Source organism: Musca vetustissima, unplaced genomic scaffold (genome assembly GCF_032173495.1).
Source record: "Musca vetustissima isolate MV318-11 ecotype Yass unplaced genomic scaffold, APGP_CSIRO_Mvet_v1 utg25509, whole genome shotgun sequence".
Lineage (NCBI taxonomy): Eukaryota > Metazoa > Arthropoda > Insecta > Diptera > Muscidae > Musca > Musca vetustissima.
The window spans coordinates 405,693-433,380 of NW_026885149.1; the positions used below are offsets into that span (position 1 = coordinate 405,693).

Genomic DNA, 27,688 nt, shown 5'->3' on the forward strand with positions numbered 1-27,688 from the left:
CTCCTTTGGAACACTTCCCAATTCTGTCAATGATATTTTCGAAATTGTATTAACAAATAAATCGACGACTACGATTTACTAAATAAAGTTGCACGTCAAAAGGGCGATAAACGCACGCAACAGATCCGTTCTATGACTGACAAGTCTAGACTGTGCCAACTCATTTATCGTTCGATGCAGAAGAGTCGTTAAAGAATGAATGAGACTGGTCGGAGGTATAATGCAATATTCTGTACAAAGTTGCTGGGTATAGCGGGGGTTGTTGGGCTGGAATTTCCTTAATTGTCAATGGGATGTCATAATTATGACGTCCGGTGCTGAGTTTCTAATGTCGATGAAGAGCTTTGATTCATCGAGTTTGGTCTGTTTGTTCTTGGCACTGGCAGCTGGGCCGACAGCGGCGGATGGGTCTCGGCCTCGGGCAGCACTGGATCCTGTTGATATGGCTGTTACAATCGTTGTGCCAGATGCTGGCACATTGGTTATGTGCGGTCCCGTTGATGAAGGGGGATGGTGATGCTGGTGTTGGTCCTGTAAATGTTGATGCTGATGACGTGGCAATGTTTGCTTCTGTAGTTGTTGTTGATGTTGCTGTTGTTGCTGCTGATGTTGATGATGATGGTGACAAATTTCTTGCGATGGCCGATGATGTAAGTGACGATGTTGCTGCGGTTGCTGTTGCATTTGTGGCTGCATCATAGTCATATGCTCCTGATTTGGTGGATGGTCCGCTTCCATGGATCCCTGTGGCAGGTGAATATTGCGTCTGGATAGGGTGGAAGTAGTACCAAGCGCCGGCTGCTGGGTGGTTATTTGGGCGGCATCATAGCCAAACGTTGAGAATCGAGGTGGTGGTGGTACACCTTCTACGCTTCGATGACCACCGACAAGGGAGGGTGTCTTTGATTTTGAACGCAGCAATGAGGCGGTACCAAATAATGACTCTCTGCAAAAAAGGAAACGTTAAAACACATCATTTAGTTTAAGATTTATTTGAACAGTTAATGGAGGTGCTATTTTACACCAAAACATACTAAAAGTAATGACAATGACATTGTGCTATGGATCAGTAGGTTGTCGATATACCGAATTTTTTTATTTTATGGGAACAATCAAATATCGATAGGGACATGAAACTCTGCAAAATCCAAAAAAACGTTGCTTGGGTGAAACATTACAGCTGTGCACTTACATAAGTCACATTCCACAGCAAGGCAGCCTTAGTGGTTTGGTTATTGGTCTGAATTGCTCTACATTGGATATCACTATGTGGATATCACTTCGAAATGTAAGTCGGGGACTCTATAAATCACGTAAATGGTACATACGATGGCATAACATTATTACTACTAGTTGGGGTAACCCACCTGGTTGGGCATTCGAAGGGACTTGTACCTATATTCGTAATATTATTTAAATTTCCTTACATCATCTAAATATGTCCTTTATTATGATGGCCTACTGTACGCACAATGATGCAATTGTAAAATGAATACATCGATGCCAATTTATTCATTGAAACATGGCAAAACTCTTTTTCGGCTGGCCGTAAAATTTGATCTTGGCAGTGCACAGGGTACTTACCTCGTTTGACAACCCATGTCACATGCATTGGGTTGCTGGCCTGCTGCTGGTCCTGGTTGCTGTTCTGTCGCCGTCGTTGTGGAGGAATCATCGGTGCTGCATAGACTCGTTTGAACAATCATATCGTGGCGTCGTATTAGGTTGGGGGGCTCCTTCTCTTTGAAATTGCCCTTGGTCTGCAGTTCAATTTCCCGATAATAGCGATTGGAAACATCATCAAGTATCTGTAGCGAAGTTTGCGAATGTTTTTGTCTAAAAAGAAGAGAAAAACAGAACAACATTGAATGCATCATCAACATTAACCATTACAATGGAATGAAGATAAAAATGAAAAGGGGGCCAAGTGGTTGGCACAACTTCTTACCTGGGCGATACAATGGATATGTTGTCACGAGACCGGGCCTTTGAATTGCGTCCCATTTCATCGAGCTTGCTTTCCTTTGATTGCCGTATGTGTTCCTGGAAAATAACGAATACATTTCGTAATGAATCATCCGATATGGTTTGTGGGTCCAACAAATATGTAGGAAATATTGAATTCTTGGAATTTTGAAATGTATTGCCTGATCGTCTGATTGTTCCATTCCCTACATACTTGTTTGTGTGTATGCCACGGCATTACATTTCACATCATTCAAGATGACAACATATCTGAGAAAAGTCAAGTGGATATCTGTCCTTCTCGGTAGGCATGACAATTTTGTACTCAAAAATGTTCTTGATTTGATTGTTTTTCGCCAAAAGATGAGTGTTAAATCCGATTAAACATCCGATTAAAATGACATGAATGGTGTCTGCGGATGGTGGTAAAGCCGATGTCAAAAGGAAGCAGAACGCCATTAAAAGAGATAATTAAATTTTATTTTGTTTTTTTTTCTTTTCTTTTATTTCCGTTTTTCACTTTCTCTCTCTGTACGCACCAAACCCATGACACTGACTTGTAACAAAAGTGGAAAAGCGAATATCTAGCAACAGGGCTACGTGTGTGTGGTCAAACAAAAAAGAAAGATCCACTATGTAATGAGCAAAGGATGCCAATCGAAACTAGGGGGGTTGGCAATTTAAACAAATCGAGGAAACCAAAGAAGCCGAACGAAACCAATTTGCCAGCAAATCAACGTTCAAAGGAATCTACATAAAATGAGACTCACTTCGATTACAAGTATTTACACTCACAACGCAAATAAATCGAAAAAATGAAGAACAAAGGCAAATTTTCAAACGAACGGAAACCGGAAATGATGATGCCAATAACTAAAAACCGATGCCGCATAACCAAGGATAACATAAAAGACAACAAAAAAGATGCCTCTGCAAATGTAAACATAATTCTGTGTAGCTGGATGAGCAGAAATGAGACTGTGATTGTTCGGTTTTGTGCATCTGTCTCCGTCCATTGAGATTGAACCTTAAAGCCGCCGGCGTCTGGTACAGCATCTCGGGTGGATCATCGGCATCCGTAGTTCCTTGTCGTTAATAAATGCAGCATTTGTTTAAAATATAACAACAATCACAGTGATCGATTTGTTCGATGCTAAGCATCGTGTGCGAACGACAAACAATAGATTGTACCGAAATAAACATGTTTCCTACCACAAAAAACAAAAAAAAAAAAAAAAAAAAAAAAAAATGTAGCTCTTTTATAGTGTTTTTGCGACTTTAGTCGCACAATGGCCTCTGTCATAAGATACGTCCACGAATAAATTAATTAATATAAAATGGTCATGTTTGGACACTCAAGCCTCACTATTGCAACGAAGCAAAATCAAGTTTGCATTTCGGGTTTCTCAGAAGATAATAGGCCTTCTCGCTGAATGCTTTCGATATAGGGCCAACCAAAGGAACCTAAGACTATTTGAAGAATTTTGAAGTTTCTCACACTTTTTACAATACAAACCCCATTATAGATAATTTGAAGGACGTAATCGTGTTTTACAACTGAAGTCAGTGTAAGTTATGATTGGTTGTTGAAAATGTTCAATATTCTTCAATATTTTTATTAAAAGACAAAAAATGATTTTTAATCAACAGCATGAAATTCTTTGTACAAACTTTTCAAATATTATAGTAATCCGAATGAATGCATGATTTCAGATTTTTTGTGGAAGACCCTAAATCGTAACACTCATTTTTTCCAATTTACTGGATTTACTTATATTTTTTAGAAGGAATATTCATTACCTCCAGAATATATGTGATATTTCAAGGTGATCATTTTGTATACAGAACACCCACGGGGAGTCTCAACTTCCGAACGTCTGATAATTTTTACTCTGTTCTTTAATTATTATATGGCTCTCCTACTAATATATTAAAAATATAACATTTTTTATGATATGTCTTCTTGTTATTGTAAATATGAAACCTTAACATAGAATACTATTTTTGGCTTGACTTTCTTGCTTATTTCGGTACGACCTTATGTCTGCGTTATGGGTTATTTAGTATTTGTTTTTTATTCATTTGTATTTTCTTGTTCTTCTTGCGAATTGCATTATCATCTCTCTGAGCTATGCCTTCGCTTCGCTGTGCCCAACTTAAATGATACAGTTGTTTGTTGTTGCTTGTACGAAAGGACAATATGATGATAATATGAATTTAGTTTTTTTTTTTGCATTCTGCGGAACAATGAGGACACCACCGCCATCATCGGGCACATTTCTGTGTAAAACTTTGATTAGATACACGAGCGAACTGAGTCAGGGTAGATGGCCAGAGACAAGGCTGTAGCAGTTGGCCGATAGTTCATTTCATCCGATGTATGGTCCTGCGGTGACGGCGAACTGTTGTTGGTGCTGCCCCCAGGCGAAGGCGAAGATATTATCGTGTGGCCAGAATGTAGGTTGCAATGCGACGTAATTAGTTTCTGTGGCACTTGGGGCACAATGATAAATTCGTCGTTGTCGAAGTGGATAACGCCGTCATGACTACCGGTATGGGGGCCAGTTAAGGTGTCGTCACCCGGATAAGCAGTACAGCAATTAATTGAATTTGCATCCACTTGCGATGTCTCGGAATATGAATGACCTTCTAAGGCGCTCGAGATGGAACTGAGGTCATCATTCATCATATCAATGGCCATTATATTTTCAAGACCGCTGTGACGGTCAGGGCTGTATCTGAGATTGTAATCATCCTGCAAACCCACAAATATGGCGGATTTCGGAGCATCCAAGACAAACGAGTCAATATGATAAATGCCATCGCTTAGCACCGGAACATCCTGCGGATAGAATACATAAAGACAACAAGAAAAAGAAACAGGAACAACAAAGAACCGAAAAAGACAAACACAAATCAAACGGAAGATGAAACGAAAGGACAGCGGTACAACGTACCACACTTTCCGTCCTACGAACTAAACAGAAATTACACGCACACATACACAAAAAAGGCGATGGTATAAAAGAAAGTAACACTGAGTTCGTCCTATTTGCTAGGGTAGTGGGGTGAGGGGGCAAGTGGTTCGAGTGAAGGATATGTGTGTGAAGGTGCTGATGAGTTTCTGGTTCGAAAGCGTGCCTTATTACGCACCAACAACAAAATGCTTATGAATGTGAAACGATTAAAATTCTAGCAGAAATTACATTTTTTTTAAATAATTTTTTATGTTCAATGGAAATTTTTTACTATTCTACTGGCATACATGGATGTTTCTGAAGGATTGAATTTTTTGCAATTACTTATGTGATGTACAATTAAAAGATACAGTTCGATTTTTTAGTTGACTAAATAACTACACACCTAACTAGACACCTGTTAAATTATTTTGCTTAAAATGAAGTTTCGTTGTGTGATGAAATATTTGCATATAATTTTTTAGGCTATAATAGTAACTTAATAGTAACGTAATCAAATTCAGATACCCTCAGAATTTTTTAAAATATATATGTGACTTCTCTTTACAATTCGAATATTTTTAAGATTCAAATTTATGTAGACGCCGCAATTATTATAGACAATCTTTTGTTGTGGGAATAGAATATTATATAGTAAAATCACGCTGTACGAATGTACAGTAAAATCACGCTAATTCGTAAAACGGTCCGTCCCTTGACATTACGAATTATTACGATTTTACTGTAATAATGCTTTACATCTTTATTCTTCACACTATATCCTATGGGATCCTTATATGCAGATTGGTTATCTAAATCACTCAGTGGGATGGAATGAGTGTCGACAGTAGTAATCTGATGATATTTCGCGTACCGTTCGTATTTTGGTGAAGGATATCCCAAACACGTAAAGAAAATGCGATCAATCGTAAGTGAGAATACATGGCGTATAAACATTATTGTCATAAACTAGCTAGCACGTATACGTCCATAAGTTCCCACCAAAATATTTCTTTATAATCAAAATTGAATTGTTGAATGCAATAATAATCGATATGATGAAGTGTACTGAAAGTTCTTCTTTTGTCGGTATACAAACGAACATTGCTTGTTATTGTTGTTCAGTCTCTTGAATGAACTACAATTGCAAAGTTTTCTTGGGGCTACAAATTGCACACCCAGCCACAGAGACACCCATGGTCATGCTCAATGAACACCATTACAAGGAGTTGACTTGTTTACCAACATCAGGAAACAAAACACACACACATTCATTTATTGAAATCAGTCAGTGCCCATCAGATAAGCAGTGGAAATAATAATCGTAGCTCTGTGTCATTGTCTGGCCATCTGGGTTTATATTCGGTGTCTGGATGAGGAGATTGCCAACGTTGCGTAGATGCTCTGTGATAAGTTGAGCCCCACAGCTGTGTTGCAATCCAAATTAATGGTAATAGTGGCTGAGGTCTTTCTGGCTTCAATGTGTTGTCTTGACGTTTGAGTTGTTTCCAGCGGAAAGCATGTGGCAAAACTATAGCGGACCACACGAGTTGACAATGTTCGATGAACATAAAATCCATTTATTGATAAATAAATGTAATTTTGGATATTGATGGGATTTTGTTGCTTCGATTCGAGTCAGCTATTGTGTGTGTATGTACGCATATACGACAAACAATAACAATTCGCATGAATTGATTATCCGCTTTTTCAAAACTTTTACAATGCTTCGATATGGAGCACTGCGATAGCCCGTGGCGTCGGTCGTTAGTATTTCAAAATTTTCAAAATTATACTTTATAAACACGATTATCCAATCAATGTATTTGGATTTGTCAAATAACAATATGCGACAGGGCCGTTAAATATTAATGTCTTTAAAAAATAACAACTATATGAAATAATAACAATAGAGTTACTCAACTCAATACGATTCTCATGAATTTAATGTTTTTTTTTTTAACCATTGGCATTGTAACATCAGAGAGAATTGTTAATATTTGAAAATAATGACTTCAAGGCATGTTACATTAAATAATTTAAAGAGAGGCCAGAGTTGGCGCTGAGGAAAATGTTTAAGATCTAAATTCCGATTTAAAGATATTGTCATCATAAATTCGTAGATATTTTTTCAAGTAAACAAGAATGGTGTATACTAAATATGATTTTGGTTAAAGTCTATATCATGTCGTTTAACCCGAGCTGTGCTAGCGTGGCCATATGGTCCAACTCATAAGACGATCAATAAATCATCTAAAAAACCTGTACCCGAGCAGTGCTACTGTGAACATTTGATCACAGCCCAAAAATTGATCCTGTCGATTATCCTGATAAGAAAAAAGGATACAAATCAAATGTTTGAATTCAATGACCACCATTCTGGAGAAGCTGAAAGTTTCGTCCCAAAATTCGAAAAAAATAATTACAGCACTATTCGGGTTAAATGTGCACAATATTTGTGGGGTATCTCCGATTAAGTTTTTGGGATTGTAAAATTCTTTGCCGAATTTCCCAACCAAATTACATTATTTATAATGAAGAGAGAAGGAGAGTGTCACTCTGGGTCGCGGAAAATATGAATCTGAAAAATCTTAGAAATTAAAAATAAAATATCATTAATATTTATGATAAAAACCAAAATATAACATAAAATACAAACATTTAATAATTGAAACATGTGTCTAAATTTACAATTGATATCCACAATTGTCATAATGTCATACGAGTTTGTCAATGCTAAGCAATAGTATTGTACAATTTCAATGTTTTCATTTATTGAAAGTTGTATGTTTGATATGGGCCTGAAACTTTCAATTTATACTTATTTCCTGGAAAATTACAAATTTTAAACACAGTAAATTAGGTAGTTCCGATATATTGCTTCTAGATGTTATGACAAATTGTCTTACTCATTAATGATCCATTAATGATCCGTAGGAAAATTCTAAGTCTTCCTTTAAAATTGTGTTGGTCGATGTCTGTTATATATTATATATACAATATATATTTTACAGGACCATCTTTGAATATTATATTTAATATTTAATGTGGATATAAACAAAATAAAATTGTTTAATTAATCTCAAATTAATGGTAATGCAAATCAAAAACAAATTATATAAATACATCATAACGTGACATCAAACATATTTCATTTCGGAATTGAATACCCTCGTAATATCCTTCAAACAATTTATGACCTACTTAAATTCTCTTCAATCGTTAGATGACAAAATTCCAATTGTTTAGTGCGAAAGTTGCAGTTTTTTCTGTTTCGTTTCATTCGTTTTTCCATTAAACTTTTTAGAACTCAACTAAACTGTAGAGCACAAAAAAACAATATAGTAACAAAATTATTGATATAGTTTCAAATATTTTCCCATTCCTAGCATGTCCTTGACCATAACGGCAAGTATGCACTCAGAGTTATTCACCCACTACTTCAATTGTATTTCAACACAAAAAACTCTCCCTTCCAATGAAATGAACTTTCTGCTCCCGCTGTAGTTGCTGTTACAGAAAGTTATTTGATTGCACTACCCCCGGGTGATGGGAATATGATGTGCCTCCAGCGCACAATGAGTAATACCGAAACTAAAGCGCCAAGCATTCTCGCAACCAAAAATCATTCAGTAGCAATTAACAATGGGAAGGATAAATGTTTCATAATGTTGGGGAAGGCGCACAACGAAACCCAATAGATATTCAAACCAGAGAATGAAAAAATAGTGTACGGTCGTGTCGTACAATGGCCATGACCAAATGACGGCGATGACAATTCAACTGGTTACTGGACAGTCCTGCCAAACACATGCATACATACCATATGAATACCCTATAGTTTTTGTTGGTTACATACTCGTATTCTATAAATAACCGAGGTTCTCATATTTCATAATTCATTTTTATTATTTTCCTTATTTTTCGATAAAATTATGAAAATTTATTATTATTTCCATGGCACGAAAAAGACATAGAGTATGCCTTTGACGCCTACAGCGCCGCAGAATAACTCTTTCTGTTTGGCCGTTTTAATTTTCATTCAATTTTGTGTCGAGCTACTTTAGAGAATACCGAATGAATCTAAACAGGGCTATGGCGTTATGCTTAACACCCTCTGCAACAGCAGATTCCACAAAATAGTCAATAGTTTTGTTCCGAGTTTTTTTTTTTCATTTGTTGGGGCGATAAACTTTTAAGCGAATAATTTATGGGTATTTTTAAAAGCTTTGGTCACAACAGATGTAGTCAAGCGCTTAATGCATGGCATGTGAAAAAGTCGACACACATAATACAACAAGATGAACATTTCAATTCGCTGGCGTTTGAAGTGGTGGACAATAGTTCATGTCCTATGGTTCGGTATTTGTTTTATAATGCATTGTATAACTCCTTCAAATCCAATTCAAAGCATTTCAAAAATACGATAATGTGCTAATAGGCTTACTGAAACAAATTAACATTTGCTGATTGTTGGGAAGTGTCATTTTCTAACACACACAACGAATATATTTGTTATTTTTAAAATAAAATTAAAAAAATTATATATAAAACTAGCCGAACCCGTGGCGCTTCGCAGCCCCTGCTAAAGTGATTGAAATAGGATAGTTCACGTAGTAAACTTTGTTATTTAGTTTAAAATCTACTATTTCATGGTATTTGACCCTTCTTCCAAACTTACTGCAACATGGGTTTGAAAAGGTAGGTATTATAGTAGACCCATCTGTATCTGTATTCTCAGCTGTTTCCCATATGGTTGGCATGCCTCTCTCTGAATAATATAGCATAGATCCCTGCTGTTAATCCTAGTTAAGTTTGAATTTTGTATCTTTGTCTTATGGCTTTTAAAGAAATGGCTTTTAAAAGAATGCATTACCGAACCTAAATGGATTATTGGTCTTAGCTGTAGATGTATTAGTATTTTTAAGAAACCTAGATCAAAAAATTAGTCGTTTCATCTATACATCCTCGAAATAATAGTTTTAACCATATCCCTTTGGTCAGCTAAACTTAATTTCTAGAAATGGACACATTTTGTTTTCATGTCAAATTTAAATCCACAATCCGCATTTCGATTTTAGATTTATCTCGTATATAGCTGATGCATACTTTTATTGAATTCATAGTCATTTTCTCCAATAATGGTAGAATTATTTAAATTCAAAAAAGTTTCAAAATTTAAATGTTTTTTTTTCACAAAATGACAAAATGTAAAAATTATAATGTCAATTATTTTTTCATTTTACACAATTTTTGTTCCAATATGTGATGATAATGGAAAGATGAAAAACAGCATACGTTAGTGGAATTATTAAACTGATGGTTATTATCATTACTGATAATGTCATAATAGGACCAAAAATTATGAGTCGAAAGTTCTTGATTTGAACCAATTTTTTACTTCCTGGTCGTTTAAGCTTGGATCTGTAATTAACTGAGTATAAAACACATTTTTATGAGCCGATTTTTTCAAGATATTCATATATGCATAGAAAATGAGGTATGGAAACTGTTGATGCTATCGAAATCCCGGAATTTTGGATGTTTATCTTGCCTATGTTACTTCAATGCGATGGCATGACTGACTGCGAAATTTTCTGTGCAGTCTATTCAAGGTATGTATGTAGATAGTTTTTTTAAGGCAAAGACAATCCAATTAATTGTAGAAAATTAACATATTTTGAGAATTGTCCACAATTACATAAAGATATACGCTGCCCATTTTCGCCAAAATATGTCCAAAAAGAACTACGAACCATAAAGGTTCGATATAAAATGTGTGGAAATGATAATGTCTTTCAAAATATATTTTGCAACATTTTCGCGAATTTTTCTCAAAATTTTCTTTCAAAACCTTTCCACTTCAATTACAGACTACTAATAGAAACTTTAAGTCAAATCGGTCCAGCCGTTTCTTTAAAATAATTTTTGCAAGATTTTCGCGGAATTTTCTCAAAATTTTCTTTCATAAAAAACTTCCCACTGTAATTACCGACAACTGAAAGAAATTTTGAGTCAAATCGGTCCAGCCGTTCTCAATTGATGCGTTAGTATACATTTTGTTGCTCCATTTTTATATATATAGATAAAAACCATTCGAAGAATTAAAACACAGAAACTACAAATATGGGCATGTAAAAAATTAGTGTAACTTCGGGTACTGTGGACTATGCGTCTAATGTGGACCTCCCAATATTTAATTTTTTTAGATATTACTTAAACAATCTGAAAATTAGTTTGAAATATTCTGTTCCCAATATCGATTCAACAACAATTCTCGTACTATAAACGGGCGAACCTCGACCTCAGCTATATATATATATATATATATTTTTTTTTTTTGAAAGGGTGGAGAAAGATCACAAAAAAAAAATAATACAAGTTGTATTATTTTTAAGCTTAAGGGGACCCCCCATTCTCGGGGTCAAAATTTTTGTTGATATAATTCGAATCTACACTGATTAAAGAATGTCTCTACAAAATTTCAAGTGAAAATCTCAAGAACTCTTGAAGATATAGCCGATTTATTGTATCAGCATCAAGTGACGGCTGAAGGGCTTCTCAAACTTTAAACGCGTTTTTCTCTAAACATTTTTTTGCGAATGGCGGGCACGATAACTCAAAAACTAATAACCCAATCGGTTCCAAATTTTGCAACGTTTCTCTGGGAGTGTATAGCTCTCGTATGAATTAGGATAAAGCAAATCGGTGAAGATCTTCCTTATTTTTTAACTTGGTTTTTGGTAAAAAATCGGCGATTTTTCAAAAATATTTTTTCAAAGGTCCACCATTTTGTTAATTTTAGAGCGAAGTCAATAATCCTAGTTCATACGAGAGCCAGACATGTACTCTTTCTAACACCGTTGGAATTTTCGGATTCCGATGTTCCAGTGAGGAGTTATCATGCCCGCCATCAAAAATAAGGACTTTTCTTTAATTACAAAAAACAATAACAAATTTTTTTGTAAATATATCGAGAATGGGGGGGGGGGTTCCCTTAAAGTAATAATTCAATATATATCAGAAAATTGTGTACCAAAAAAGTCACAACTTAATTATTAGTCAAAATACAAAATTAATCTTTGAATATAATTACATTTTTATTACGCAAATCAAATTGTGTGTTGTAAGCGAATATGTGTGTGTGTGTTTTTTTTTTAATTTTCGTTCGCTCATAAATCTGTTTATAGACATGACTACATTTCGATTTTGTTTAAAATTTGTGAGTAATTATAGTTCCAAGCACAAAAATAAAAAAATTCAATGATATTCTCAAAAAAGTAGTGTTTGGCGGGTTATTTGTGATACCATTTGTATTTTGTTTTTGCAAAATAGTCAGGCTTAATCCCAGTTTGTTGTTTTTATAAAAACAACTATTTATTAGTGGGGAATGTCTGGCATTGTCCGCCGAGGGGTAAGGCAGGGAAGACTATAGTTTCGGATCTCGCCACTGATCCTCGTCAGTTCCCTTAGTTTTTTGTTGGGATATTCTCGCAATGCCAACAACAACGTTATGTGCATTCGTCACAAAGTAACGGCACATAGCAGTGGGAAATGTATTGTAGTTGTCTGTAAATGCCTTGTTGACCACGAAGTCAGGCGCCAACGAAACGAACTTCTCATTGGGGTCGTATCGCTGGTAACGTATGAACTTCGAATTGTCACAAGAGACATTTGGGTTTGAAAGGTTTTTTGTAAAGAAGCTATTAATAGATTCTGGGGAGAATATCCCAACAAAAAACTAAGGGAACTGATGAGGATCAGTGGCGAGATCCGAAACTATAGTCTTCCCTGCCTTACCCCTCGGAGGACAATGTCATACATTCCCCACTAATAAATAGTTGTTTTTTATAAAAACAACAAACTGGGATTAAGCCGGACTATTTTGCAAAAACAAAATATTCTCAAAAAATATAAAATATCAACATGTTGTATGGGGATATTATATTATATACAATATATAAAATAAAAAAATATATATAATAATATCCTATGAATATAAAATACCACAAAAAATATATGTAGTAAAAAAAAAAAGTTTTAAAACCCACTGTTTCCACCAAAAATATCTATGACGTTATTCAGATAACAACTATTCACAAGAATAATAACTATTTGACCGCAATGTATCTTTACTTATGAATACACACACATACATTTGAATTACAACGACGATACATACCACAATATCTCGTTATCTCTGTATTTCTTGTTGAATGCGACAACCCACCATACTTCACCCCAAGGATGTTTACAACAATTACAAATACACAAACACACACACACAATTACTAGCAATTCCATCAAGCAAGTGGTATTCTCAATGTAAACACACGAGCCCGAAGAGGGAGGAGAATTCTCTTGTCGATGTGACAGAATACGACAAGACAGCTATAAACTCAATTTCTATTTTGCAATTGAATGCGTTCAAATGTCATGCTCTATATCAGTTCTTATGATGATTAATTGAATTTGCATAACGCACTTCCCGCTCACAGTTGCCTAAGATTGTCACACTGCTAACTTGCCTCAATGTTTGCTTTCATCCGGATGTATGTGCATACATACGTACGACACTGCGTGTGTCTTTCCCGATGAATGACTTGACTTTATCGAATGTTGTGAAGATAAATTTCAGTCAGCCTTCAAATATTCCCATATGCTGTCTGATACGGTTTGCAAAAAAAAAAAAAAAAAACTGAAGTACTGATGATATTTTGTAAACTGATTACAGTCAAGCCTGCAAAAACGTGAAATTATTTATTTAGGCAAAATGACGCTTCCTTTTTTAAAACATCCCTGTGGAAATGAATAAATGAATATGCAAGATCCCAGAACCACAACGTATTGATAAGATTAGTGATCGTGAGTCATATTATCAGGCCAAAATAGTTATTATACTATATGGATACTTTCCCATTTTAGGAACTCAGTTCTTACTGTCTGCTAATTACATGAAAATACGTACACATTTCAACAACATTTATTCTGTATAGCATTATATGTTAATCATATAAATTATCGAGTAATGATAAGGGTTTTGTAGTTGAGGGTCATTCGTATTTTCGTAACGAGAAGAAAACATATCATTTGCGAAAGCAAAAAAAAAAACAAAAAGACCAAAAAGACCAAAATATCACAATGTACTGTGGCAAATGTCGAATTCCGAATGCAAAGAAAGCACAATGCAGATACCAAAAATAATAATAAAAAATAATAATACACAGACGATGTAACCATGTATTTTGCGTAAAGAACATGCCCACACATACATACGTACATGTGTTTGTCTGTAGATATGCCGTCAGGCAGAAATAGCTGACATACGGACGGATGAGTAGTAAGGACATGTTTGGCCCAGTTGTTAGTGTGACACATTCACATTCGTATGTCGTGTGTGGCGAGGACCTACAGACACACATTTACTACGACGAATATGTAATTCATACTTGTCGCGAGGGAGCTGTTGCAGGAATTTAATAGATGATGTTCATAAATGACATTTGAAAGGATGCGCCGTGACAGCGACTTCTTAAATTGCATATGACAGTCAGTGAAATTTAAGACGGAACTAACTAACGACCGGTTACATGAGGCAAAAATATTCGTTGATGTGATCATAAAAAGTACATAGTCATGCGAATGTTTTTTTTTTTTTTTTTTTTTGAAGGATGCACTCAACGAAATTTTAATAGGTTAATATCAAATTGCGGAAAAAGATATAGTTCACAAATTTTATAAATTCAAATTTTGCGCTTCAAATTTAAAATATACACTAGAATACATATAACTAGGAAAGTTTAAAAAGTCCACCTTTACAGTATGCAACATCTACTTTGTTTAAAATGGTTCCAAGTTTATTAACCCTTTGTACATTTTTAAAGTGTATAAAGTATGTAATTCAATCCTTACATACATATCCTGAAATGCATTAAAATTCCACCATTGTTTAGTGAGTATGCATGCAAGTGTTGTCGGCCACTCTTGAACAGTGTACGGTTGGTTTCTACATGCCCTACCCTCACCCTTAATGGATTACTTTAATTACGCCCCCATTCGTCGGATCAAGTTGCGGTTGTCTGAATTTGGGACGGGCGGTTTAAACCTACTAACGTTTATTGAGCGTTAAAACTTAATTTCAGAGATTTCCAGCTTTACTGAAAAATCCCCCTCAGTTATTTACTTGTTAACATTAATCAAACTTGTTGCTTTGCCAATTTGCCTGGGTTGTCTTCGTCGTCATGCTCGTTAGTGTTTCTGTGTGTTGTGGTATTTCGGTATTTGGGTAATCCCAAAATAAAATTGATTATTTGATGTTCGTTACAATGTAACAGTCATTGTGTGTTTGGAAACATCAAAAAGCCCTTCAATTTCAATTTAATTCCACACATGCATATCTACACAACAATAATAAACAAAATACCGGATGTAAGCATAGCTAACAGTTTGCACACATACTAACGCACACACACACTCACACACATATTCTTCCACACATTTTAACTGAATTGTAAACACTGCTATTTGTAATGAAATAAACACAACAAGTCAGTTAGTAGCTAGAAGATCCTTTTTTTCCGTTTGATGAATAATTTCATTTGACAACCTTTTTGAAACCACACAACACAAACATACATACACACACACACATTCAAACGCACAATACTGCGAAATACGAGAATTTTGACAATGAAATGTAATTTTGTAACAGTTATTGAAAACAAATCGAACCCGTACACAGAATTAAGAGCTTCTAAATTTTAAAATTAGTAGTGAATCACAGTAATGTGATGAAGAGGATGAGAATTTACAGAATAGAGTTAACCTTATCAAAATTGCTTCCACTGAGACATAAACATTTCATTTATTTGTTCACTTATATCGATATTATATCGATTAATAAATATGCAATAATTTAATAATTCTATACCAACAAAAGGATTTGTTACAAATAGATTTCTTGCATATATAAAATAAATCTGCAATACTAAATAAGGGATAGACAAGCAATATGCCATCAGCATCTCCATGAGGATCTTCACCAATTTTACAAATTTTTAGAGACTGAAACCCCAATTTTGTGACTTAGTTTAATTATATACAAAACCGATTCAGTTTTATCAATTAAATTTTTCAACACTAGAAAAATTCACTCGTTTATTAGTCATCTCTTCTAACTTGATGGTCTAACGTTTGCAACATTTCATTTTCAGTTTAAAGTTACAATTTGTACAGCTTTAACCACAAAACAAGTCCGACAACTATATTGACTTCAATTAAAAAGTTCGAAAGGAATATTTTGTGAAACTCACTCACCCCATCAACGTCCGCATCAACAACATGTTGTCTGGTTTTGGTATTTTGTTGACGTTAGCTTTAGCGTTTTCTTTGTGCCTTTTGGCCGAGTTTGTTTTAATTTTGAACAAATATACCCGGGGCATCATCAAAGCAAACTGGCGATGAGGAAACAAATTAAATCGATAGACCAATGGAGACAAGAATCCGCGGGATAGTAGGGGCAGTAAATTTAATTCGGTCATGGTTCTTTTGAAAAGCTCAAATTTACCCGTCGGTATTTGCAGAATACAAAAGTAATGATTGGTTTCATTTTAAATATGTTTCACAATATTTTAAAGTGAAATTGTTATTTTCACTGGAATTTAAATTTGTAGTTTTAATTAAATGCTAAAAGGGGATGTAGTGGGGAAATATTTTATAATTAGTTATTTATCTTTTGTATGTCGTCTGTATTGTAGGTCTTGAATGTTTGTCCTATACACATTTATAAAGAATTATTTTTTAAACTTTGACCAATCATAAATATATGAAAACTAATTAGAAGGTGTCAGTATTGCCGACAGATACCTATCCTCTGTTATACAATATGTCAAATGATCAAAAATTTACGTAATCGAAATATCAGTTTTAAATTCAAAATGCATTTCCATCTGTCTTCCTTGCTGATAACCTGCGAATGGAGTAACTGATTTTGAAGATTGAAAGCCAAGATTCTTCCCAAAAACTCCATCCAAAAATGTTCAACATTTTGAAGAATAGCAAATGAAGATTCCTATTTGATACACACATCGCTCTACGTAATATTTGTATTTAAGGGGTGTAAGGGGTCACAAGTTCGAATGTTTATACAATTGTTGAACTTTACACTATTTTTATAAAAAAAAAAATTAAGATGAGGCCAATCGATACACCGGTACGCACACATCAAGGTGTACATACTCGAATGAAGGCTTTGGCAAACAATATATAAAATTCGAGGCTTTTTCTATATATTCGCTTATGTTTAAAATAGAAAATTAATATTTTGTAATAAAATACAAATTAAATACTAAATTAATAACTAAAACTGGGATATTCAAAACAAATTAGCCAACATCGATGTTCTTAATAGTCGAAATTCGAATATATAGTTTGTATGTCCAAAGAAAAATGAAATGATTGTGTGAAGAAAATGCGATTTCCTTATGTTGTTTTTAATAATTTTTTGTTTTATTTTTTTATTATTTGATGTTAGCATTGTGTGGCTAATATATCATATTTAAGTTTATGAATATATTTGGATTGATTTTAAATTAAATCGTGTTCTCTCCAAAGTCATTGATGCAATAATATAATATCAATTCAATATTTTGCAATTTATTTGCAATTTGAATATGTATAATATTGAATTTGTATAATATCTAATACAATGCAATAAAAATAAAATGGAAAGCACACACACTCTGATGTGTGTGTGTGATGTTATGCATTTTCAAATATATCATTATCAAATTATGGCATACTAAGTAAAAACTGGAATATTTGTCGATAAATTAAAAATTAAACTTTCATAATTATGTGTATTGGCATAATTTTCTGTATGTTTATATATTTGACCAATATTATAAACATAAAATTTGACAATTAATTATATAGTTTGTTCTTTTGTGACTAATATTACAAGACGATATTTGTAAGCCTTAATTTATTAATAATATTAAAATTATTCGAGTGCGTTTATTTAGTTTTGAAAAGTGTCTTCATCATAAACGCCCAATTATCTTTTGATAAGAAAATTAAAATAAATATTAACTTTATTTACGGCAAATGTGAGCACAGTGGAGTGAAATTTAACGAAAGTTGATTTCAAAGTAAATGGTTAATTCGAGGACTACACACTACTGATCGACTATCTATGTCTATGTGTGGTGCAAAGGTTTTACCATTCTACATAGGAAGACAGTGCTTTTATTTCTAAACGTCGAATAATTTAAATACACATTTAGTATTGGGTGGTCTCGCATGAGAAACAAAAATAATGGATTGCATAGTTAAAAGAATTCGTTTAATATAAGCGATATTGTGGTAAAATATAGGTTTACAAACATAAACTTGTATATATATTCATTATTTTCAATTTGGGCACTTCCAACTATATTGAATTAATTATTATATTCAAATTTGTATAAATGTGAAAATAATGTGTTAATACCTTGGGGAGTATTTATCATTATTTGCACCATAATGGGCAAATACAAAAGAAAGTGGTTATGTGTGGACTAATAAATACACAGACATTGTCTGTAATATACAAAAATATCCCGAATCAAACATTTTAATATTAAAAATTGGAATTTTAGTCCAAAGAACTTAAGAGTTTTATTCAAGAAATCATAATATAAAAAGAATATTTGAACAATGTCGATTCGTCCAAGGACCATTGTTGGAGATGTGGTCAATTGTGTAGCCACATATGACCATATACACAATATTTTAATGACCATTAACTCCAACTATTTTATTTTATTATTTCTCTAGAATTCTATCTGGAAATGTGTAAAATGTAATAGTTTTGAAGACATCACTACAAAAGCACAATGATACATAAACATAATAATATGTTCAAATGATTTTATTCAATGCCAAGACAAGGCAAGGCAGGCCAATCCATATTCATATCTCATTGTGTTTATATATATATATATATTGATGTTAATATACGTGCGTCTGTTTGCTGTGATACCCTAATAGGTTGACAAATACAGATACAAATGCCGGATAACATACATCTACAAATATTGTAGGGGAAGTTCGTACAGACGACAGTCAGACAGACATACACACGGGGATATCTACAGACGATATGAAATGATAACTTACCCGTATAATCTTCTGGTCATGCATAATTTTGCGCACACAATTTACGAGGAATGTTATGACCATTCCGCCCAGGATCAAACCAAATACTGTGATGATAATAGTCATATGTTCCGATTGTCCTTTGGATTCGGGCTGGAAGCGAGAGGAAAGGGGAAGAAATAAAATGAAATCGTTTAGAAAAAGGATGTAACACGTAGTAGATATACAATTGAAATAAATTGTTGTCACTGGAATACGAATACGAATCCGAATACGAAAAGGAATTGAAATTGTATTTCGAAACGAAAGAAATAAAAGAGAACACAGCAGAACGAACGGCAATACATTTATAAATGTGGGTGACCGCATTTTATCACATTCTCACCCTATTCATTTGCGGCAAAGCAATTTCACATTGCTGACTTTTGTTTGTTTGTTTTTCCTGGGGTACGTGTTTTCCTTTGCCAGCATTCCATGTGGACGTGCCGGCATCCTTGTCTGATGTTGGAACAACTTGACGGCCTGTCAGCTTCTAAACGAACAGTTAGCATGAACTCGCCAAAATGATACAGTCTCATTTAGACGAATTCACCCAAACAGTTGTCAGGCTTATGTAATTTACACGAAGTTAATTCCGACAGGTGGTTACAAAAGTGCTGTAGCGTTAACACATTAGTTCGCGTTCTCGACTGGCAGCGAGAATGTAAGTATGACAAATGTGAAAAATAATTAGTCTTCGCAAATGAGTGAATGTTTGTTGTATTGGATGTATACCGAAATTACATTTTAAAATACCCATTACATATTTCTGGTTCTCGAAACAGACACTTTCAATATAGGTCTTTTTGCACATTAAAGGATATACCAAATGTCAATTGGACAGATATTAATTAACCTTTGTTAAGAAAACATTGTGTAGCTTATGTTGACTTACAAAGGCGCATTAGATTGGCATAACGTGAAAACCGAAAATCTAGGAAATTTATAATATTTTGTGATAATATACATATATACTATAGAGGTGCAAATTAATAAATCATAAAATGCCGATTATTAAGGTGGCTATATTTTGATAATCATCAGATTATATAGCCCAACTAATATGTAGATGAAAGATATGATGTTGCTGTTAAATTTACATTGTCTGTTGGACAACTTCAATGAATAAGAATTAAACAGAATTACATTTTGGGAATTTCGTTTGAAAATATATTAGTTTGGGATAGTTTATGGCGTTCGAATAGTGTTTAAACACTTTTTATAATTCTATGTAAAGAAATTCAAAGATTTCCTTTAATGTTCTGTTCATTTACTTTTATGTGGCTAAAATTGTATTTTTGTTTATTTCGATTTTAATTGCAGTTGTTCTGTAAATAAATTTGTTTGAATATTAATTTCATGGGCTATACAAATAAACAACTTTTACTGTTTACATCATTTGTGTTTTGTGTTTCTTAGAAGTCATAAATATATTACCTTGAAACTTTGTCGGCGTTCATCCTGAGGCAAGAAATTGTCTTTTAACAGGTGTTGCTAATATTAATCTAATAGCTTGTGCCACGTTTAGCGGTTGTAGGCGAAATAAGAAAAACACATTTAAAATTCGTACTAAATTGTGAGGCCGTTGGGAATAAAATGGCTATGAGTTTCAAGGTTTTACGAATTTAAAAACAAAATACAATATATTATTATCAAATTAAACTTGCAGTCCTGTCAATAGCTTTTAGCCATACTAGTTATGGAAATCTATTTTCGTTTAAATGTAAACATTATTGATTTATTGGAATGCTGCACACGTTAATTAAGTACGTTAACGGATTTGATCAATATTGTATTTATCAACACACATACACATACAAACCAGTGAAATTTGTTTAACTTTAGCCGTTTATTTCCTCATGTTATAGCCATTTTCAACAACAATTGTATGGCATTCATTGTATGATGATTAAAAGCTTTCAATTTGAGTACATTATTTCAATTTCAAAACCAATTCCAATTCGTATTTCGCAAAAGAGTTATTATTATCATGATGCTTAATATCGATAGAAATGAATTGTTGTAACATAAATGTGTAGCTACCTACATACATACCTCACAGCCTTCCTCGTCCCAGCGGAATTTGCAATTGTCTCGCTGATTGCACTTTAAATCGGCAGCAATACAGGTGGCATCTTCACAGTCGTATTCATTTTCTGCACACGCTGTAAACCAGAACGAAAATATGAATTGATATTATGCGGCACCACTTCAAAAACTTCGTATTATTTTTGCAGGCATTGTTTTAAAAAATGTTGTTCAATAAGCACAAATTAAATTCAAATTCGAAATTAAATTCAGTCTTGATTAATTGTAATGCGATATTCTTCAAAGAGCATGTTTGTGCAGATTAACTTTGTCCTCTTCAACGTATTTGCCACTTAAATGAGCAGCAGATGCAACGCAGTGTTTCAAAGTCGTCACTGAACCATATCAAAAAGTTCTCTTTAGCTATTCACTTCATTCATACGCACACACACACACACACACATATTAACGTTTTACAACACAATGGCAAATTGTGTCTTCTCCATTGATTTTTCCCCATAGTGATACAAACAGATATTCACTTGCACACACTCTTAAATAACGCCAACACAATGAGTACCCGAGGGGAAAGTACACTTACCTCCACTGCCTCGATCTCGGAAGGCGGTATACAAAATGGAAAATGTCGAGTTTACGGCCTGTTGCTCGGCATAAAACCGCATATGCAAAATATTGGACTCCGATGTAATACCCTCACCGGCAGAGCCACAAAAGTTTTTCACTCTGAAAGAAAAAACAACAAAACAAAAATATCAGAAAAAGGAAACAAACAAAACAAAGATGAAATAAATAGAACATTTTTCATAGTCAGTGAGTGAGAGAGTGGATTATTTCCAATCAGTTCAACATACAAATTCTTGTAGTTGAATGCAATCGTTTGTTAGTTAGTTAGTTCATGGTCTCCAGGGACAAAAGGTCAAATACATCCACAAGAGCCGACGACGACGGCGATGCCCTTTTGTGGAGCGACGGTTAACAGCATCGATTAAATGAAATTCAGATTCGCCTGTAAATACAATTACATTGGAAGCCAATTGCAGCAGTCGGAGCAACAGTTCGACGGCAAGGCTTGCTGTTTATTTGCTTACACATCAATCACAGCAACGATAAAGCTTCAATGCCTTTGGGCGCCAGAGTAAAAGTTGTCAGCGCTGTTTCAGCAATAGTTCCGAAATGAAGTGGCACTTGGCTGGCATGAATCCAAACGGTTTTTAGGTTTGAAGTGTAACTGTGCATTGAATTTGATTGAATGTTGATGTGAGTGCCTAATATATTACATTAGGCTGCATCGGGTAAACGAATTTGTTTTTAATATTTATTATTTTTATTGATAAAAAATCAGTTTTCTGGAAATCCAGAAAGATCATACTTGTGTTTAATATATCTCCGATGTTTTCATTTTTAGTACGATTTTTCTTAACATTGTTTCATATTTCTGGAGACATATTATAGGGTGCAGAGTTTGCGGATTCTATTTAATGATATCAATGCATGAAGCCATCGCATTTTATAAAATGCGAAATTTGACAAATCAAATACATTCAGTTTCACTTTTCATTTTTCGGCCTGGAGGGCCAGACAAGCGAACGCCTCTAAATTGGGTAAATATTATTTTTGTTGCTTCAATACTCACCTGAGGGGCATCACTGTCTGTTCTGGGAAAATGTCCAGGAAATTCACGTCACAGTCATTGGGTTTGGATAATTTGAAATCTATAAATTTCACTTGGATCTGTTGGAGACAACATCAGTCAAAAGAAGAAAAAGAGAGGAGAAAAAAGTAGTAAAAAATTAGCATACAAATCAATAAGGATTTTTGGGAATTTGTAGTTTCGCCAGCAAACGTGTGTATGTGGGTGTGTGTGTGTGCGAATATGCGAATGAGAGTGTAAATTGTCTATGCATGGTGTATGTGTGTATATGTGTGTGTGTGTGAATGGAAATATAAAATATGAAAAATAATAATTGAAATTTTATTCGTTTCAATTTGTTGATGATTGCTTCCAACTCTGAGGACTTACCTTCCACTTCTCTTGCACCTGAATACGCCACATACAATCTAAGGCAATTTTATTGGCAGCAACGGTATCTCTGATCTCCTGTGGTATATCGGTACTGTTAACAAAACCCTCGTCGCCGCCCTTTTCAATTGTGCAATTTAAATCCGTACTGGGAGCTACAACAACAATGTTAGCAAAGACAACAACAACAAACCAAATCATATGCGTTAAAATTTTAAAAAACATATATAAATATATATCTATGTATGTATGTGTGTGTAATATAAATTCAAAAAATGAAATGCAAATTTTTACGAATTCCTTTGCATTTGTCTATCTATCACTGAATGAATGGCATTTCCAATGAATTGAGGGAATTACTTTTGATCGTTTTGTTGATTTGCCATTATTTGTCAAGATTCTGTGAATGTAGACGATTGTTCTGGTCCCAAACATTCATAACAGAGAATCAAACATACACAATTGTGTGTGTGTGTGAAATATACACATACACTGATGCTGAGGAGTGTGAGTGTTGATATGTTGCTCGGAGAATTGAGTTGATAAAGTACCCAATAAAATATGTTCCACTCAGTGCTTATGGTTTTTTAAGTGACTGCCATTTGTAAATTGTCAACTGATATGGATATTTATATGGACCTGTATTTACTCTTTGAAAATTACACACACACACAAATCAAGTCGTATGAAGTTTAAAGATAATCTACACTACACAAAAGGCCTAAGTAAATCGAAGTAAATTAAAATAAGTGCTAGTTTAAATAAACGTATTGTAATCCTTAAGGACTATTCAAATTTTTGAATGAGCACAATAAAATGAACAGCTCGTCATAAACTTGTTACCAAGATTGATCATTTTGGAAATACAAATTTACAATAACCGACGAAAATGTTTACCCACGAAAACTTACCGTCTCTGGTTCTGTCAATAAATTCGTAAACAGCCGTAAAGCCAGAATATTCTATACTTTCATCTGAATGAAAATGCAGCCAAAGATATCGTTCTTTTGATGTAATCTCCGGTGGGAAATCTGTTCCACAAAATTTCCCTATTAGATTTGAGAAACCATATTGTCCATCACGAATCTGAAAGAAGAAATATCAAATGAAAATATTCTTTAGAAATAGTTGTTGACTTAAGTTTTTGAATGTTTCATATTCGATAAAAGCCGTGACAAACACAAAATACCTGACGTTTTGGCTGTTGAATATTAAGTTATACAGCCGAATTAATAGTAGAAAGCGGGCGTGTATCACATTATCCCTTAACAAATTACATGCATTTAAATATAGTAAAATATATTCCTGGTTGAAATATGTTTGAATGTAAAGAATCAACTAATTAAAACGATACAATGGTCTTTACGATAAAGTGATTCTCTTAGGCAAAGTTTAAATAGTGCGAATAACTGATTATAACTTGGATCCCATCGCAATTGGTAGTTTCCATAATCAAACTTTGCAAAGTAAGTTGAGCAAGAACTACGTTGTGATAGCAGCAATTTTATTCTCTTGTCCCAATTGTGTTGCACAGTGAGACACATTGAAGGGAGCTCCTTTAATCCTTTAACGCAAAATGCCATTACCGACAAACGAGACATGCAACTTTGCTTCAGTTCCTTAAGACTTTCTAACAACAAGAATAATCCTTTGAAAGGTTGAGTCAAACGAAAATATTATGCCGCTTTACTTCAAGGATTTCTTGACCCACTCAACGATTGTAAAGATGACAACTTTGTGAGCAGACTTTTTAGCTGCTTCATTTGAACCGGTAATCATATCTTCCACAACCACACAACTTGCCTAGTTATCTGTAAAAGGAAACTGAATGAAGCCGAAACTTGCAAATGGTTAGGACAAAAAAAGAAATCTTAAGTTCAACACAGAAACTTGGCTAACAAATATCGCAATAAAACGTTTGAGACGTTAGCATTTTTCACAAATAAACATGCCCAAAAGAAAGCTACGTTGTAGCGTAAAAACTACTCTACAATAATTTTATAACTCTCAGATTTTATGGAAATACAGACACTGGCCACTGTAATAGTCTATTGTTAGTGTTTTTATAAAAACAAATTTCTGTATTGAATGTTGCAACATGTGTTGTGATGGGGGGATTATATCACAAACCTTCAGCTTTAATATGGAATGATTCAAATAAACATTTGCCCTCTAGCAATATGCCTTAAAATGCACATGGTGCTATTTACCAACTATTACGTTCACATCATGTTTAACAACTTACCTCTAAAAAGTCGAATTTGCAGTCCTCCTTCTCTTCTATGTGAAATGAATTGCGAAAATCCAGGCGAATTATTTGTCCCTTTTGTGCTGCAAAAATATAAAAAAGATGGCCGTAAAATAGGTTGGGTGGGTTTTCAAATTATAGACTTCTGTTGGATACATCATTTAGTAATATTGAGAAGTGGAGGTAATTTTAAAACTACACACATGGCATAACTATGTAAGGTAGTCTCATTTGAGAAATTGATAATGGCGACCCTCCTTAATATGGAATTCATATAAGTCATATGTCGAATAAAATTAAAAATAAATGCCATAAAACTAAATTTATGAAAAAATTGGAAACATATGACTGCATGAGACTACCTTGTGTTATTATGCCATGAACTACACAATACGAAATAGTAGAACATTTAAATTATCGCCGAACAATAGTATAATGCGCTTTGGATTTCACTAATAAGATTTTCCTAACTTTTGGGGTTCTGAAAACGCAAAAACAAATACTAACTATACACACAGTTCATATTTGTGCCGTTTTTCAAAAAAGTCCACATTTCAATAACTTACAGTTTATTATTTTCATTGTCTATATACATTTTCTGTGCAATGTATATTTCATCGTGTGGAAACTATATTTTTACAATTTAGAGTGTCATCCTGTGTCATATACAGTTTGTTGAATTTTTCAATAATTCGGGGTTCTCAATTTATGTGCTTCTTAAATCGGTGTCCGTACTTTGTTTTGTGTGAGAGTTTTATGTAATGTATACTCTACAATATTCTAAGACAATTCTCTTAATATGTCATAATTTATACTGCCAATATCAGAGTTGTGACTCAACACAAACATTAATGGTATTGGGACATAGGGCTTCTAATACGTTGCGTGCATTTTCGATAGGACCAAACCTCTTCCTTGGCACCAGACCATCAATAAGTGTTCAATTAATTACGTGCGAAACGAGAAATAAGTTTTAATTGCTAAGATAAACTTAATTACAAATTTACGCAAGTTTATCCAACGCCTACATTAAATGTGCGTAAGGTGCCAAATACCTGTTCAATTTCCATGTATTTTGTACTAAATACTTAGTATGGTTTTTCCCTTTCTTTTCCACTTCAAATTTGAAAGTTTTCTTCGACTCACTTCTGAACTTTGACTTGTTATTTGTGGCACAAAAGAGGTGTTATCGACTGCTATTAACGAAGTAAATAGTCATATTTCAAGGATCACTTCACACACACACACTTATGTATTCGCACTACAATTACTACTGAGTCTGAATATGTTTGAAACTTTTTGAATATTTGAAAATTGCTTAACATAACACATCATGTCTGCGGAACATTTTCTTGAGTAATATGAACGTTCGTAATCTTGAATGTAGTTTTCCTTGCCTCTATTTTAACCAGATGTAAGGCTCATATAAACATATGTACTTGTGTGTATGTTATAAGATTTTTTTCTCGAAGTACTACAAAGCTTTGGTTCGGAAAATGTAGACATCTTAGTTTTATGATGTGTGGAAAAGCCGTTAACGAGATGCAGGGGTTTTGGCAACAACGGTTGTTATTGCAATGTCTTTAAAATACGAGACCGGCACCACATGTAACTACCATTAACCGAGACGAAATATTTCATGCTAGTCGTTGAATATGGTCTTAATGCTAAATGCTAAATATATAACTTAATAATAAAGTAAATAACTATCGGTCGGGTGAAATATTAAAATATCGAAAGTTGAAAACATGCGAATAAGGAAATTGACATATGCTTTTTTTGGCTATATAGGCTCTTTAGATTTCGATATTTTGCTTTAAATTTATTTACATAATTTTGTCCCATTGCAATGCATTGTAAGAAGCAACTCTATATCTGACCAAAATTTAGTATAGGTTGCAGAATGACATGTTTTATTTTATGTTAATGGTCCTTCAAAAATGCTACGTCTGTTAGGATTCCATCTGTTGAATATGCGCAAAGTGGTGAAGGGTATCTTATAGTCGGCCCCATCCGACTTTACAGCTTTCCTTACTGGTTTTTTTACTGTTAACATCTAATTTATTATTTATTCACCTTGTTTTTTTGTTATGGCAATGAAATAAAAATTCAACGTAAGTCTAAGTTTCGACCCAATATTGTAACTATAACCAGTGAGCGGAGCAGTATAGTCGGACGGGGCCGACCATACGATACCCTACACAACTATCACGGAAATCTAACTTTCTGCGGATTTTTATTCCGAGCCTGACAAAATTTCGTTATAGTTGCACC

General features: G+C 33.9%; 1 protein-coding gene across 1 annotated transcript in view; it reads right to left on the bottom strand.

Annotated features, from left to right (window-relative positions):
- Positions 1–204: 204 nt before the first annotated feature.
- Positions 205–27,688, bottom strand: part of LOC133332262 (uncharacterized) — a 37,458-nt gene continuing 9,974 nt past the window's right edge. The window contains exons 3-12 of the mRNA XM_061540646.1: positions 25,412–25,497; positions 24,078–24,252; positions 23,167–23,321; positions 22,780–22,877; positions 21,727–21,869; positions 21,153–21,262; positions 19,080–19,211; positions 1,949–2,043; positions 1,585–1,836; positions 205–946 (exon numbers count right to left, since the gene is read on the bottom strand). Coding sequence (XP_061396630.1) covers positions 286–946; positions 1,585–1,836; positions 1,949–2,043; positions 19,080–19,211; positions 21,153–21,262; positions 21,727–21,869; positions 22,780–22,877; positions 23,167–23,321; positions 24,078–24,252; positions 25,412–25,497 — 1,907 coding nt within the window. The 3' untranslated portion in view covers positions 205–285. The remainder of the gene's footprint in view (positions 947–1,584; positions 1,837–1,948; positions 2,044–19,079; positions 19,212–21,152; positions 21,263–21,726; positions 21,870–22,779; positions 22,878–23,166; positions 23,322–24,077; positions 24,253–25,411; positions 25,498–27,688) is intronic.